This window comes from Dermacentor andersoni, chromosome 11 (genome assembly GCF_023375885.2).
Source record: "Dermacentor andersoni chromosome 11, qqDerAnde1_hic_scaffold, whole genome shotgun sequence".
Classification (NCBI taxonomy): Eukaryota; Metazoa; Arthropoda; class Arachnida; order Ixodida; family Ixodidae; genus Dermacentor; species Dermacentor andersoni.
In genome coordinates, this window is record NC_092824.1 from 103,686,568 (window position 1) to 103,703,787 (window position 17,220).

The following is a 17,220-nucleotide window of genomic DNA, read 5'->3' on the forward strand; positions in this document are numbered from 1 at the left end:
CGAACGCGCTGTGCGTAAGTCAGAACACCACAGCAAACCCTATGAGTGCAACGAACTGTTTCTACACTCGTGCTGCGCTTGCCTCGCACGCCTATGCATCCTTCACGATGGCAGTGAGAACCAAGAAGGAAAGGAAAAGAATAGCAGAGGGAGCGTGACGTCAGGCAGCTAGACAGCCTGGGCAAGCCGGCCAGCGCTGACGCCACCCCTCCCGTCTCTCCGGGGCAGGTTTACTCATGGGAAATAGGCCTTTTTTATTGGTTTCCGGACCTAGGGAGCATAAATGAGAGAAGGGACCCATACAGTTCCTTACTAAAATTACTACAGGGGCCTCAGGTACCGCTATCGTTCAGCTATTCGGGGAATCGGGGCTATAGCATATAGATTTGGTCTGATATTCGTGCTATTCGTGATATTCAGGTCGTTTTTGCGTCCTCGATTATTACGCTTTATCGCCTTTATTGGGTTACATTTCAAAGCAATTCTATACATTTCTAAATGCAGGAGGCAACAAGACCCTTGTGAAAGCGAATAGTTATTGCGAATGGTTGTATATACAACGCAATATTTTGTTGCAAGTGAACAATTTGCGAAGTCACGCCGCCGTTATAAGCCATGCGGGCGAAGTTTATGTAAATACGTGCAGTATAGCCATCGTTATGGTTACCGTGCCGTCACATGCTGGCCGAAGCGCCATGCCTGCAGCTGACGTTGGCGGTATGACTACAGCATGACGGTACCGGAATTATGACGACTCTACGACGACAGCTTGACAGCCTGTGATAGTATCACGAGTGAACAAATGTGACGGCAGGACGACGAATGTGTAACGACGACGAAACGACAGCGACGGCACGACTACAATTGACTAGTGACAACTGTATGCCGACGGCATGTGACAATGACGATTATTGGAACGAAAGACGACGGTGCGAGCACAATCGGATGACGAAGATGTAACTGCTACGACGGCATGCATCACGGCGACGGTGTGACAACGAATGTATGACACGACACAATGACTACGATGACAGGACAACGTAGGTCGGAACGAAACGAAGGCCTCGCGGTACCGGACAGTACTATATATATATATGTGTGTGTGTGTGTGTGTGGGGGGGGGGGGGGGGGGGGGGTGTTGCAGTACTGTCCGGTGCCGCGAGGCCTTCGTTGCCTTCGTTTCGTTGCGAGATACCGAACGACCTCGCAGGAGCGCCTACGTCATCAGGCGCTTGGTGTCAGACCCGAGAACATGAGGGTTGGAGCCTCCCGCCTGTGGTCGTGCGTCGCTTAGCCCGGACTGGGTAAAGGGTCATCCTGCGGGTTGAGCCGATGCCGGGTGTTCGGACCTTTAAGGCCCCACGGCGGAGGCAACACACCTCTTCAACCTCTGCTTCACATAGACGGCGCCTCCAGGCTGACCCACCTGGTGGAAATCGGCCAATCGCCTTTTCCTCTCCTCCTCTTCAATCTTTTGCTTTCTGTATCGCCTTTTCATCTTTCCGGTTTTCTTTTTAAATTCTCCTGCACTACCGCAGAGAGCGGTTACGCTACCCCCCAGCACACAAAACACTGAATAAGTCTCAATCCACCACTTGGCGACTCCTTCAGACACGAACTTTTCCGAACCCCGTGCTTTACAACCGCATGTACCCCGATGCATACTCACCACTCTGCAAAGCGTGCAAGGCCCGTGCCGACCTCAATCATATTATCTGGCGATGCCCCAAAGCCTCACCCACCAACACCTCCCGCACTAACACACGCATCATTAGTACGGCCGAGCAGTGGGAGACATTGCTGCTCAGCTTGGACCCAGAGGAGCAGCTCTGGGCCGTCCGGATGGCCGAAGACGCCGCCAGAAAGCAAGGACTGGCCGCCGTCTGAGGAAGGGGGGGATTGGGGGTTAGTCTCCCGACCCCCGCCACCCCTTAACCCCATCAAGGACACAATAAAGTTTTATCTCTCTCTCTCTTTTCATTCCTCACTTCCGAATGTCTGGGCGGCAAGGGTTAACCTGGTGTAGTTCGCAACCTTGGGTATCTTATGTTAGGTCATAGCGGCGATGCATGGCTAGCGTCCTCAGGTGTTCTTCCAACCTTATAACGTCCCCTTGTTGAGATCGGTGGTGGGTGGTTACCATCGCCGCCGAATTTTCCAAGGTTTATATGGAAAGCGATTTTCCTCCCTACCTGATAACTTCCTGAAGAGGGAGCACACCCATGAAACAATTCAGTTTTTTAAGTAATCAAAAAGGTCTTCTCCCAAGTACCACGCTGTACACAGCCAGAACGAAACTAAGACAGTTGGAATGATCTCACCATTTGCAGAAAAATATTAATCAGCCCAGGCTACAAAGTAACGAAGGTTGGAAGCGGCGATCTTCTCGCAGTTCACGACAAACTGCAGTATGACACTCTCGAAACTTGTAACCTTTGGGGACATTACCATTTCAGCGGGCCCACGAAGGTCGATAAACACAGTGTGCGGTGTTGTCTCGGAAAATGACCTTCTCGAACTCAGTGAAAGCGAACTACTTGAAGGATCGCCAGACAAGAACGTTCAGACCAGCAACCTACCTGAATCAATCGAAACCGGTTACTGTATAAGCTTAGCGTCAGACCATACATCCCAAATCCGCGTTAATGCTTCAAGTGCCAGCGTTGTGGGCATGGGTTGCAAATCGGTGCAAACCAGTGAACTACTTGTGCTCGGTGTAGTTCAACTGAACACTCTTCTGACATCTGCGATGTGGCCCAAGTGCGCGCCCGCGCGGGCCTCATCTTCAAAGCGATCTGCGATGTTTGCAGAGAGCGCGTAGCGCCGGTAACTTCGTATGCGCTACTCCTTCGACGTTCCGTTCACGTTCAAGCGAGATATTCTCGCTGCTGCTGCCGCGATTCCTCACTCTAGCGTTTTGACAGCGAGTTTCCGCGGTCATCGAGCGAGATGTGTTCATGTTTACCTGTGTGCGCGTGGCACCGTGCTTGTAAAGTTTAGTTAGTAAGCGAATGTTTACAAATTTATACAGCCGATAAATCTACTATCCTTACTTCGTATAGCTATCTACTAGTTTGCTACCGCAGTCAGTGCTTCGCCTTTTGGGGAAAACGACGATAACAATGATATAGACACTCCAAGCGCATTTTTTGCCGTCGCCGTGATGTTCCGTATTACATTCAAGGGCGATAACATCGTCGCCGCGCGTCGTGTGCTGTATGTGCGAGTGAAAGTACGCGAGGGAAGCCGACGGTCGCGGCTCAATCTGGCGCGGGCGAAAGACGAAATCGGAGTGCAAACGCGCCGTTTGCACTCCGATGAAAGGCCGTGGGGGGATGGTAGGAAGAAAGGGTGGGACGTGGGGGTGGGGGCGTTGTGCTCTGGCAGCAACTGCACATTTCGCGACCGGCCGCTAAGGGAACGGATGACCGCAGCTCAATCTCATGCGCCACATATACGGAGGAAATGGGGAGGCAGCGCGGGAGGGAGGGAGTCGACACGCATATCGACTTCGCCAGCATGTGTGTACTTTGTACGGTTGCACGCGCCAATCTTGAAAATGATCTGCACACGGCTCATACCTTTGTGCGCACTGTGTGCTCGCCGCTCTTGTGTTGAAGCGGTATATAGACGGGACGAAGGTCACTTCGCTCGCTGCTGCTGCCGCGTTGCTCACACCAGCGTTTTGACGGCGAGTGTCCGCGCTCACTGAGTGTGATGTGTTCATGTTTGCTCGTGCGCGCTGACAACACATGCTTGTTAATTCGGTTAGTAAGTGAACGTTTCCAAGTTTGTACGGCCGATAAAAGTAGCATCCTTACTTCGTATAGCTGTGTATTAATTTGCTATCGCACTCCATGCTTCGCCTTGCGGGCGAAACTGCGAATTCTCTTTAACTTGAAAACAGTTTTCAGTTTTTACATGAAGTTGACATCTTAGGAACAATTTGGCCGGGTCCCGCGTAACGCAGCCTTCGAGGCTGTAGCCGCAGCAACACGAGTTTTTAGAACACGCGACTCCTCCCAGTCCTTTAGCTTCAACAGCCCTATGGAGACAGTATAGTGCTTATATAGGTTGTATTATATCACTCCTTCATAGCGAAATTTTTATGCTCATAGGTCACATCACGAGACATTGTCATCACTTTGATGCTTATATAGATATATCAGTTTACAGCGACCCGTCTTTAGGTCTCTTTGCAGCAGCATTACATCTACCATTTGCAATTCATATGATCATTTCACACCCAATACATTGGCCATAGCTAGCCCTTGCGGCATTAAGCACCGCACATCATCATTAGAACACAGCGATCCAGCTGCAGCCAGGCTGAATCCAAAGAGTAGGCAAATACAATTCCGCTAAAAAAAAAAAAGAAACGAGATGGAACGGATCCTGTGCTTGCAGAAATAACCTATTTATCGGCAACTTACTGATCCGCTCCCTGCACAGAGGACAGTTGGTGATCTTCTTGCGACACGGGAAGCACAGCAGATGACCGTTCATGCATTGGGCGATGGGCGGCTTGATGGGATCGAGGCACATGGGACACTCGAACACGCTGACCAACTCCGATGCCAGGTCAATCGAGGCCATTACCCGTGGTCGCGAAGCGTTACCGCTCATTGCGCGGATGCTGAAGGCTGCGTGCTGACGTCACAGAGCAATCCTTTGCAAACCTCCTTCGCACGACACTCGAGGCACGATAAGCTGCAAAAACAGGCAGACCGAAAAATCAAACGGGCTCCAGGGACTCTCTCGTCTCTTTAACCAACCGCGGTTCTGCCTAAAACAGTCTTTCATCATGCTTTTCCCGTCGTCCGTCCGAGTAACGTTTCACACAGTTCATCGTTATAAGACACGACACTTCGCTGCATCTTACGCTACGGACTCCTCGCCTCACACAACCGCACAGGAAAGGAATACTTTACGAAATCGTCGATTTTGATAATTCCAAAGATTTCCTGGATTATTATTATTATTATGATTATTATTATTATTATTATTATTATTATTATTATTATTATTCGATTTGAAGACACATATACAACGGCCAGAGAGGGGCATAGGGTCCGGAATTAGGACAATTAACGCTGGCCATTACTCTTTAGCAAAGACGAAGAGGAACGATAGAAATGAGACATATAATTAAAGCAACATATAATGCGGCAGTAAGAAAAAAAACGCAGGTTCATCAGAACATACTTAACCTCAACGAGCTTGCCCATGACCGTGCGCGAGAACTAACGCGCCGCGGCGGCATGGAGGCCTCATGGGGACAGGATGAAATCCAGCAGAACGATCCGCTCCTTACTTTTCACGAGATAACATCTCACTATCGGCTCAGTAGAAGGGCCTATCCTCTTCCTCACCCGAAGTTAGACAAGCCTCAGTCAGTTTCACTTAGGATGCTCCAGACGGGCTCATTCCCCTCGCTGGGCTTTCTCAGCCGTATCTACACAGACGTCGATTCCAGCTGTCCGGACTGTAATGAGATTTATTGTTCCTTAGCGCACATGCTCTGGCGATGCCCCGCATTACCTAACGGCCCTCTATCCAGCGAAGCCGACTGGGAAGAGGCACTCCGGAGCCCATCGCTCCAGACACAACTAGAGGCAATCCAGAGGTCCCAAGAAAGGCCGGAACATCACGGTATTCCTGCCCCGACTTGGACGCGGCCAACTGCTTCCGCGGCTTCCCGATAGGGGCCCCCGTTGAAACTCCTCAGGATCCAATAAAGTTGATTGTCTATCTGTCTGTCTGTCACACTAATTACGAAAAAAAGTTTTTCTATTTTTTTTAATAGATATCTTATCATTGGCAAAGAAAAACGGGAAGCCAAGCGGGAGAAATACATGACGGCACAATTACACGAGAACTCTCGTTATAACGACATAATCTGAAAAATAAACGGAATTCGTTTTAAACGGTATTTCGTTAAAGCAGAGGAGCTCTGAAAGAGCCACAGCAACGGGCAAACAGCACCGGAACAAACGCGGGTACACGTAGGTCGCTTCTCTGGCTTAGTTTGTTTTTTTCTGTTGTTTACAATTGCTTCGTGAAGTTAGTATGTTTGCGTTTGCAGCATGTTGTGCGCATTCTCAACTATGTATTGCTATAGCGGGCTCTTACGTAGTCCATACGTTACCATCTGCGTGCAGTTATTAAAGAAACAATAAAGTACAGATGCTCGTACATTGTGCAGTAGTGGTGCACATGTTGTAGCAGTATACGTGGTTGCAAAACAAATTAAGTCACAGTGCTCCTCGCCTGTTCAAGTTAACACTTACGAAAGCGAAGGGTCGCTGCACCGAGCTGTTTCCTGCAGATCTGGCCGCTTCGCATTTCGTATGATTTCCTGCTACTTACGGTCGGGGGCGGATTGGCAACACACTCGTGCACTTTGATTCCTGGAACATGATAACGAAGCTCTCTCTCTCTTTACCTCCCCCGCTATTACTGCATCTCTCTACTAGAATAAGGGGCGGTTACAAGGGGAGACAAAGATGACAAAGAATGTACGAAGTGGTTAAGCGCGAGAGCGCCAAACACATTCACATAGTTCACTTGTTCGTAGGAAGCACCACGTGAACGCATTGAACGCTTTCTGCTATGGGGTTTATACCATAGAATAAAGAACCAACTTGGTTTATACAATGACTGCATCGCCCGGTGCTCCCTCGGGATCGTCTGCTGCAGTCTCGATAGCAGACGGCGTGATAAGTAGTATGCTGCATACGCTTACTCAGGCTCGGCATTCCTCGCTGGTCTTCCAAGTTGCCGGGATTGCGTGAATGTATTGACTCTTTCCTTTCGTTTCCTATTGGGTTTCAAGTCTGCCCGATAAGAGCCTCCGCGTATCCTGTGCCGACGTGACACGCGAAGTTGCCCAGCAGACGTCAAATGCGCAAGCGTCCGGACACGCCGCCAGGTGAAGATAATGGAGCCCGGACATGGGCTTTGCAGATGATGCGGGGGTGAACAGCGCAGACGACACGACAAGAAAGGCTCGACACACGAAATGCTTGGGTGAATATTAAGTTTGCAAAAACGGTATCTGGTGTGTGAGGTGCTCAGCGCAGAAGTGCACGCGATATATTTACCTGGGGAAGCATGGGGGGAGAGAAAAAAAAACTAGAAGGAAGCGTCAGTTACTTTCTTAACGAAACGTCGTTTTATGCATTCAATCACAAAAGTAACTGGAACGCCAATGCATTTCACCGCAATGTTCGGGAATTAATATCTCCAAACTGGCGTCATCTTGAGAATTGGTTCCAAGTGGAACAGCTTTGCGAACTCCACGGCTGGAATTTGTAAATCGCAGTGTTGGCCCTATGATGATTAGTTAGAAACGTAATTAGTGAATTTTTGTTAATTAGTCGGTTGTGCATTTCAGTTTATAGTGCAAGTACTGTTCGCCTTTTCAAGTAGACCAGCTCATGAACTAGAATGGTGCTGTCTGCTTTAAAAAAGAAGCGCGCACACACACACACGCTGCATCATCCGGTATATGTACAGATGAACAAGCTGAAATGCACAAGAAGCGCTCACACTGTACTGTGTGTTTTATTTTATCTTTAACAGAATTTAAAAACAAGATCGCTCGTGGCATGTAGCGCAATTATATTTCTTGAGCTAGATTACTCTCGGATGTGGACATTATACGCAAGAATGAAAATGAATATTTGACTAAATAAAAGGTTTTGACAATTAGCTTTTAAATCAATTAATTTATTACACTCACTGCAATTTTAAGAATTGTAGCCAGTTACTTCTAAAGTCATGTCCACTTGGAATGAATTCTGAGTATGACACTGGTTTCGAGGTATGCGTTCCCAAATTTTGCGACGAAAATTAATGCATTCCTTTTCCAATGATGTTTGCGTTCAAATGCATAACAAGGCGGTGTGTTAAAAAAAGAAAGTGGAACAATGTATTTATGCCGCAAGTTTGACTGCGATTATCTCAAAGCTGGTGCTAGTTTTTAAACTCGTTCCACGTAGATGGGCTTCGTGAAATCACCCGCTTTCATTCATTTACCGCAATGTGTGCGCTAAAGTAATTACTTTAAACATTCATTAGTGTAATTTTGCTAATTATTCAATTATGCATATTTCCCGTGTAGGTAATGCACACCCCTTCAAGAACTTCAAGCTCGATAACTGTACTTTTGCTAAGTTCCCCGGGCGATTTTTCGAAGTTCTGTTAACGTTAAAATAGGACACCTGTGCATACTTTGGGATAAAGGATCGAAGTTGCACTAGCTTATCAGCCGGTTGAGAAAAGCACCAGACACACCGGGTCAGCCTAAAGCCCCTTAAAGGGACACTAAAGGTTACTATTAAGTCAACGTGGACTGTTGAAATACCATCACAGAAACCTCGAAACGCTTGTTTCGTGCCAAGGAGAGACTTATTTTAAGAGAAAATGCGTTCTGAAGCGTCCGCGTACCTCTAGCGCAGTTCAAATCGCCCGCGCCCCGATCGAGGAGTACTGACATCATGGTCTCATAGTGACGTTGCGCCATCGGTGAGTAGAACGGCGTCCGCAGACGGCGCTACGGCTTTTCTGCGCAAAACGCAAACGCGCGGCCAGAAACAGAGCCAAGACAGAGCCGACAGCAGAGCGAAAGTGGGAGTATGGTGGCTAGCGGAAGGAGAAACCAATTACGCCCCACATTACGTCCCACGGCACACGGAGAGTCCGTTTTCGTTAAACTATAGGCTGCGGCGAGCTCGCAGCGTGGTCGGCGTGGTCTGTGAGAAGTGACGAGCCTTATCGCACTTGCAACAGGGCATAAAAAAGTGCGAATCGACGCAAAACTCGGCCTAGAAACGTGCTTCGCCACAGCCAGGGCTCAATACGACCCAAGCTGGCACGACCCAGATGTCGTTTCCCGCACCGCCACCAGGCGCCGCTACTATACCTCAAACTCCAGCGCAAGACGCCCATAAGCTGGTACTTCATTCTATGACGCAAACTTCGACGCTCGTCGCAATGGACCCCGACACCGACAGATTGGCTCGCGATGGTGGGCTCAACTTCAGCGATTTGAACACCGACGAGCGCGACCTGCTGCTGACGGCTCGCACTGCCGGCGTCGTTGCGTACTACGACGGCGGCCTCGACACCGGCTCTCCGGAGCGGGAAAGCAACGAGGGCTTGGCATTCTCGCTGCTTGTTCCAAATGAAACTTTCGCGAGCCAGCAGAACCCTCACAGCACGACGCGATAACGAAACTACTGAAACTCCAAAGCGTGCGCGGCGCAGAGTCGAGCGCGCACAGTCGAGCGAAAACGAAACCTTTCGAACACCCATATTATACTGAAGGGTAACCTCAAGATGTTATTTTTTCTTAGAATCGAATAGACGTAGACAAGTAGCATTTTTTTCGTCTTATAATCAAATGAAATTATATTTTTAATACGAGTAGCTGAGTATTAGTAACACAAATTATGAGGAGTGCTTTCGTCATCGGGCTAGTACCGGAATGTCGCTGGGGGGTCTCAAATCGTGTCATGCATTTACCTCAATTTCTCGGTTACTAAAGCTCTGTTCGCGATTATATTGACGCCTTAGACGTTCTAGAACATTGCTCTACCACTTTAACTTGAGTTTCTGGTAACCTTTAGTGTCCCTTTAAACTTCGTAGAGACTCTCCTTCTCCGCCTTCACCCCTCCTCGTTTCTCCTCTTTTTCACGCTCCCTCCTCGACCGTAGCGCCGCTTACACTGCTCGAGCGTTGCAACGGCGCCAACATGCGCTCCTCGCCACTCTGTAGAAGCTTCTCGATTAAAAATGGCGCTGATGCACGGCGCGAGGGCCCACGTGATGCTATTAGGCCAATTGCGACGCGGCGTCGGCCTCGGCCAGAGCGCGTGAGGAGGAGGCGGCATTCTTCAAAGCGTGGCACTACTTTACGAAGTTGTAGGGGTTTTAGGTCGGCCGACTCTGCCGAGCGCAGTGCCACGTGGTCGGCCGACTTCTGAGGCAGAAAAGGCGAAGAGGGTGGCTTCTCGGAGAGATGGTTAGCGAAGGCCGGCTACGTGATGTCACGCTCACTCATATTTTCGTTTCCTTTTCCTTCTTTTGTGGTCACGGGTTTTACAGGTTGTGTCCAAATCCACGCCAAATCCACGCCCTCAGCGTAACAAATACGGATCTCGAAGGCTATGGTTCTGCTGGTCGCATGCGGCGGAAGCGATTGCCAGGAGCCGGAAATACGTCGTGGAAGTCAGCTTTTGGAGGCCACCTATTCTGGACGCTGTGAAATAAGTAATCTTGCCCGCTCTGATTGGCTCACATAGCGGCTACGGTGTGTCTGATTGGCTCGAAACGCTAACGTGGCTGGATTCGAAAACACGGCGCAATTCGACGATGTCCTCATCAAAAAGCATATCGGGGCTGTAAAGGACAAAATATTTCTGTGCAGGCGGACAGGGGCAAAAAAGAAAGAAAGCCGCCGCAAGGCCTGAATCTTTCATAACCAATAATGATATGGCGCCGCGTTTTCGTATACAGCAATTTCATTTCACTTCACTAGATCCTATGTCTTTCAGCAGAAACAAAGAATGATTATTCTGAACATTTGAGTGAACACAACGCAGAGGAGATTAAGACGCGATTTTCTGGAAACACTTTATTACAAGCGGTAATCTGCCAATCTTAATTGCCTATGATTCAACCATTAACCCCTAAATCAACAGCTTTATGGGGCGTGTTGTATATGCAAAATTGAATTCAACCGGAACACGAAACATGTAAGCGCGATAGCCACTTACTACTAAATGTCCTGTACCCGAAATCACCGTGTACAAAACATGGACCAGAGTACATTATGTCCTGGTCAAGATACCTGTAGCAGTGCAGAAACATGACTGCCGCTTCGAAAAAGATCACTCAAAGACACGATTTATGTGGTATGTTGCATTTCTTAAACAAACAACTGCGTATTAAAAAATACATGTTGCTGTCACAATCAGTGAGAAATTCACTTCATATGAAGTTCGTAGCTATGAATTGGTGGTTTGAAAATCTTGCAACTATTCGGAAAGAATTTTTAAAAAAGGGAATTCATGAGCCTTTCCACTCTTTAAACGTGGATGACCAGCGAAGCTGTTTAGCGCACGACAGAGAGGTGACAAGATTTTGAAGAAAGGTACGAACGTATTGTCCTGATCTGTGGTCATCGTGACGGCGGAGGCAGCTGTGGAAGACGACAACGCTCGAGCCGTTGCTGATGGTAGCTTTTTGCACAACTGTGTCAGCTGCGGAAGAAGACGAAAATGAACGCGCGAGAACTGGCACTAGCGTGTTAGCGCGGTTGCCCGAGGCGCGCCAACGAAGAAGACGACGACGCTCGAGCCATTGCTGATGATAATCCGTGTTCGCAGACGCCACGAAACCCCGGATCTGAGCCACATACAGCTACATACATACAGCCATACATACATACATACAGCCACATACACGCCCCGATGTGCTTGCAATGCTGCATCCGCTTGCGAAACCCTGAATAGATGTGAGGTGGTTTCGTGGGCTCGTTCTCACCTGCACGAGTACAGTAGTTGCAAAGCACGCACACAAGGTGTACCCCTCATTAGGCCGGCGAAGCGCAATTGACTGCAGCAGTTGGCGGTCACTGCGACGCTAAAGAGTGCTCGAAGTGCAAGGATCAGCTCCCGTGTCCGCCATCTAGAAAGGCTCATCCAAATCGCCCTTAAGAGGAAGCTTTAGCTCGGGTGCTCCTATCTAAATACATGTAAAAGGAGAATTCGTTTTTCTCGGCAACCACTGCACCAAATTTGACGGGGTTTGCTGCATTTAAAAGAAAAGCTTAAAATCTAGTGACTGTTGGTATCGAATTTTCGATTTAGGTCGTCAACTTTTTATAAAAATTTGGCAAAAATCGAAAATTTTCAGAAAACGAAACTATCAAGTTTACAACTCCGTAACTCAGCAAGAAAAAATGATATCGCAATGCTGTGAATTGTACCTGATAGCACATCTAAAGCGGACAAAATTGATATATTACACATGAACCTCAAGCAATGGAGTAATGTGTAATTACAACTTTTCCAGAACCTTCGTAAACAACGTAACAAATTCACGTAAGATGTAAAATAACACATCAACTTTGTCCGCTTTGAATGATCCAATGGATGCGGTTTACAGGATCGCGATATCTGTTCTTGATGCAGAGCTATTAGCTTGTAAACTTCGTACTTCTATTTTTTTTCAAACGTTTGAATTTTTGAAAATCCTTTTAACAAAATTCAAGCCCTAAATCAAAATTCCGCTTCCAACAGTCACTAGAATTTAACTTTCTCTCTCAAATGCAACAAATTTCATTAAAATCGGTCCAGAGGTTATCTCCGAAAAACGTTTTTGCGTTTTTACATGTATTTGAATAGGCCGCGTCGGAGTTGGGCCCGAGCTAAAGCTTCCTCTTAAGGGGAAGTTTTAGCTCGGGTGCTCCAATCTAAATACACGTAAAAGGAGAATTCGTTTTTCTCGGCAACCGCTGCACCAAATTTGACAAGGTTTGTTGCATTTAAAAGGAAAACTTAAAATATAGTGACTGTTGATTCCGGAGTTTTGATTTACGTCGTAAATGCTTTATTAAAATTTGACAAAAATAGAAATATTTCAGAAAACGAAACTATCAGGTTTACAACTCTGTAACTCAGCAACGAAAATTGATAATACAATTCCGTGAATTGCATGTAATAGTACATCTAAAGCGGACAAAACTGACATGTTACACATGAATCTCAAAAAATTTCGTAATATGGAAATATAACTTTTGCAGAACCCTTGTAAACAACGTAACAAATTCACCTAAAATATAAATTGACGTATTGAATTTGTCCGCTTTGAATGATCTAATCGATCCCGTTTACAGAACCGAGATATATTTTTTTATGCAGAGCTATGAATCTGTAAACTTTGTGCTTCTATATTTGTGAATCTGTAAACTTTGTGCTCGGGCGCAACTCCGATGCGTCCTATTCAAATACCCGCAAAACGTTTTTCTGAGATAACCCCTGGACCCATTTTAATGAAATTTGTTGTATTTGAGAGAGAAAGTTAAATTCTAGTGATTGTTGGAAGCGGACTTTAGATTTATGGCCTGAATTTCATGAAAAGGCTTTTCGAAAATTCAAAATGTTGAAAAAAACAGAAGCACGAAGTTTACAAATTCATAGCTCTTCATCAAGAACAGATATCGCGGTTCTGTAAACGGCATCCATTAGACGATTGAAAGCGGACAAACTTGATATGTCAATTTATATCTTACGTGAATTCATTACGATGTGTACAAGGGTTCTGCAAAAGCTATTTTTCCACATTATTAGATTTTTTTTATCCGTGTGTAACATCAAATTTGTCCGCTCTGGATGTGCTATCAGATACAATTCCCAAAATTCCGATATCGTTCTTTTTTTGGTGAGTTACGGAGTTGTAAACTCGATAGTTTCGTTTTCTGAAAATGTGCGATTTTTGCCAATTTTTAATAAAAATTGGTGACCTAAATCGAAAATTCGAAACCAACAGTCAATAGAAATTAAGTTTTTCTTTTAAATGCAACAAACCCCGCCAAATTTGGTGCAGTGGCTGCCGAGAAAGACGAATTCTCCTTTTACATATATTTAGATAGGAGCACTCGAGCTAAAGCTTCCTCTTTCAGGTGGTGAGCATACACTATGGGGTTATGTTACTGAAACAGAGGGAATTTACCTCGATCAGCTATAGGGCCACTCTAAATGCGGGCTCTTGTCAATTCCGAAACTAAGAACACGCACCGACACCCGTCGCTCCGAGCCGTCGCCGATACGAACGGTATTAGCCGATACAGTTGTCAGAAGAGACCGCTGCTCGCTGCTGCTCGCAGCGCTACGACGAGGCAACTGCAAGGCTAACCCCTCCAGTAGCCTACAACCACTCAACTCAACCTGACTTGAAGTCTGGCGCCTGACGTGAGCGCACGTCGTTTGCTCCCCGTGACGTCAGAGCGGGGAAATTTCTTATCGCCTTCCGTTCTCTACGCCTGTGGAGTTTGCAAAGCTCTGCCGCGGTACTCCTATCAAACGAACCGGATCGAAGAAGTAGAGGTGTGAGCCAAGACGTAGGCGCGCCGCCGCCGACGCCGGTGTTTCTTGTCGGCGAGGTCGGTGAACCATTAAAAAAAATGATTTCCTTTTTCAGTCCATCCAGCCTCGTTTGAGATTTTCTGTTGTCTTGCGTAATTCTTTTGCCTGTCTCGAGCGTAGAATCATGTCAAGCAGGGGAGCAATGCAACAACACAATACGAACAAATGTAACCCTGCTCTCCACGCGTCTACTCATGCGTGTCGTCACAAGTCAGCGCAACGTGGGTTTCCGAAACTTCTCCAAAACCGTAATATGGTAATATGGCACAACGAAAAGAAACAGCGACCTCGATGGGCACATCGGAATCACGGCTTGAGGGACGTAGGCCCTGTAGTTGCGGGTATAGTCGGCGATGTGGCTGGATAGCGGCATCAACGCGGAAGATGCAACTTGTAACAAGATAGAAATTTCTGGCCTCGATGTGTTTAAGATGTCAGTTGGAAGGTTACGCATTATTCCGGGCGTTGCATTCGAAGCAGCTTTTCTACCTTCCTACATGTAAACAATAATATGCTTAAATGCCTACTTCATGGTGCTGTTTCTTTGTTGCGTTCATATAAAAGATTCAATGCAACTGACACCGATAGCTGCAATGAGCTATAAGACAGTTTTATAAGACAGACAATGACGTGCCCGTTAAAAAAGAACTTTTTTTTTAGGGGACACTAAAGTGTAAAAATTATTTCTTCTACACCAGTAAAATACCGTTCTAAACACCAAAAACACCACTCTTACAACTATAAGACGTTTGGTAAGCCATAAAAAGCGCAAGAACGAAATACGGGTGGCGACGCCTACTTAAGTTCCCGCACTTGGGGGCTGCGACGTCTTGGATTTTCATGGCATCTTCTAGGGCCTACTAATTGTATATAGCAGTACAGATTGACTACATTGTGTTCTAAAGGAACCAAATATTAAACATGGTAAGTTTCGGGAACCTTTATTCAGCCAACGCGGTCCAAATGCGAAAACATACTTTGGTATCCCTGACGCCACGCTGACGTACCGCCGCTGGGGTTTCGACGCGAAATTCAAATACTGATACTTGGACCTTCATTTTCTCATCTAGAGTAGACACCGCAAGGGGACCAACGGAGACGCATGTACTTCGTTTGGGCTCCGTGTTCGAGCACCTGCTGCGAAGGAAAACACCAGGATACGCCAACGCCGACACATGGACAAGAAGCGTGAGTGTATAAGGCACCTTTCAAGACCTCTTTTAAGCAAATCGGAGCTCGGGCGACCGAGCTCCGACTGTCTTAAGCCAGCGTCGCCCCGGCGCCCTAACTTACCCGAACGCCAGGCCTATAGCGCGGCGCGAACGCCTCGGCGACAGTCATGGAGTACGCCGTATAGGGGACTAACGCCTCCCCAGTCGAATTCCATACGACCGATTGGAAAACGATTGTTTCCTATCATAATAAGAACCCCAGAGCTGAGTCACTAACAGCTCAGAAGCCAAATAAGCAGACCGAGAAGCCGCAGGCGCAACCTCTCCCTCCACTGCATCCTAAGAAACCACTTCCCCGACTCCCGGAGGAGGACTATAAAATCATTTACAGACCAACGGGTGGCGTAGATTTCACGCGCTACACCGAGAAGTCCATCAGGCACGCGATCGCAACAGCGAGCGGCATCACCGCGACCGAGGCTGATAAAGACCAATCTAGAACAAATTCTGCAAAAAATGTGTTCACCATATCGACGCCGGTGCAGGCAAACGCACTATACGCTACGTCGCAGTCAAGCAAATCAAGATAGAAAGCAAAGACGTCGTCATGACGTCGTACATCGCCCCTCCGGACAGGGCCCTGCAAGGCATCATCTATCGGGCTTACGATGGCGAGACTCAACAAGAAATGATGACAGAATTCCGCAAAAGAAACCCTGAAATAGTACAAGCACGAACCATGGGAAGAACATCAAAGTCACTCCTGCTCCACTTCGACGCGGACGAACTACCAGATAGCATCGTATACTTCGGAGTCCTGTACCCAGTCTACCCCTTCATTCCAAAAGTAGAGGCGTGCACGAACTGCAGAAGAGTCGGACACAGAAGAGACGTACGTCCGGAGCCACCGCAACAACGGTGCCCGTACTGCGGCAACCAGCACCTAAAGGAAGAAATCTGCGACCCAGTTTGCATTGTCTGCGGGGGAGGGCACCGCACAGGCGATAACAGTTGCAAGAAACGATTTCAACGACCCCAAACGAAAACATCGGAGTACCAGTCAAGATCCAAATCCCGGACCTGCGACGACGCAACATCCACCCAAAGGAAGGATCGCTCGAGCTCCTTCTCGTCCTTGGACAGCGGACGCAGCAGCAGCCGCAGCGGAGGTGGCAACAGCACCAGCAGCCAGACTCAGAGTCCCGGACCGAAACAGGTGAGCTGGGCAGGAGTGGCCTCTCACGGAAAGGGGACGGAGCTGCAGTCATTACAGTCTAAACTGTATCAGGCACTCCACCACATTCAAATGCTCACGGACCGAATCAAACACTTGGAACAAGAAAATAGTAAACTAAAAGCCCCCGCAAAATCTAAGGAGCCTCTTCCACAACCACTCCCAATGCCGGAGGTCACAGAAATAGAAACTACTGTGGTCGCATCAGTCGAAACACCAGTAAGCGTAGTAAGCAAGGAAGAAACACCTCGCAAAAAACGAGCAATAAGTGACGTAAGAAATCCCTCACTGGAAGATAAGAGTCCCAAAACTGAAACAAAAAGTGGAAGAGCACAGCCAGAAACTCGATAACCTAACACAAAGAGTTGACAATCTAACACAAAGCCTCGAACAACACATACAGGATGTAAATCACAAGTTCGTAGTACTCGACACCGTTTTACAGGAAATTTTACGTCGGCTTCCCCCGTCAGCTCAAGGGACGCCAATCGATCAATCCCAGCAAAATGGCCAATCCTAAAACCACAACAATTTGGCAGTCGAACTGCAGGTCTATGCGCAACAAAAAAGCACATCTGCAGTTACACATTCAATCGCAATCCGAAAAACCTGACGTGATTGCGATCCAAGAACCCCGAATGTCTCGACTAAAACTGCCAGG

The 17,220-nt window shown here is 47.5% G+C and overlaps 1 protein-coding gene across 1 annotated transcript in view; it reads right to left on the reverse strand.

Annotated features, from left to right (window-relative positions):
* Positions 1 to 17,220, reverse strand: part of LOC126539206 (E3 ubiquitin-protein ligase Siah2-like) — a 40,888-nt gene that overhangs the window by 10,203 nt on the left and 13,465 nt on the right. The window contains exon 2 of the mRNA XM_055075252.2: positions 4,434 to 4,710. Coding sequence (XP_054931227.1) covers positions 4,434 to 4,626 — 193 coding nt within the window. The 5' untranslated portion in view covers positions 4,627 to 4,710. The remainder of the gene's footprint in view (positions 1 to 4,433; positions 4,711 to 17,220) is intronic.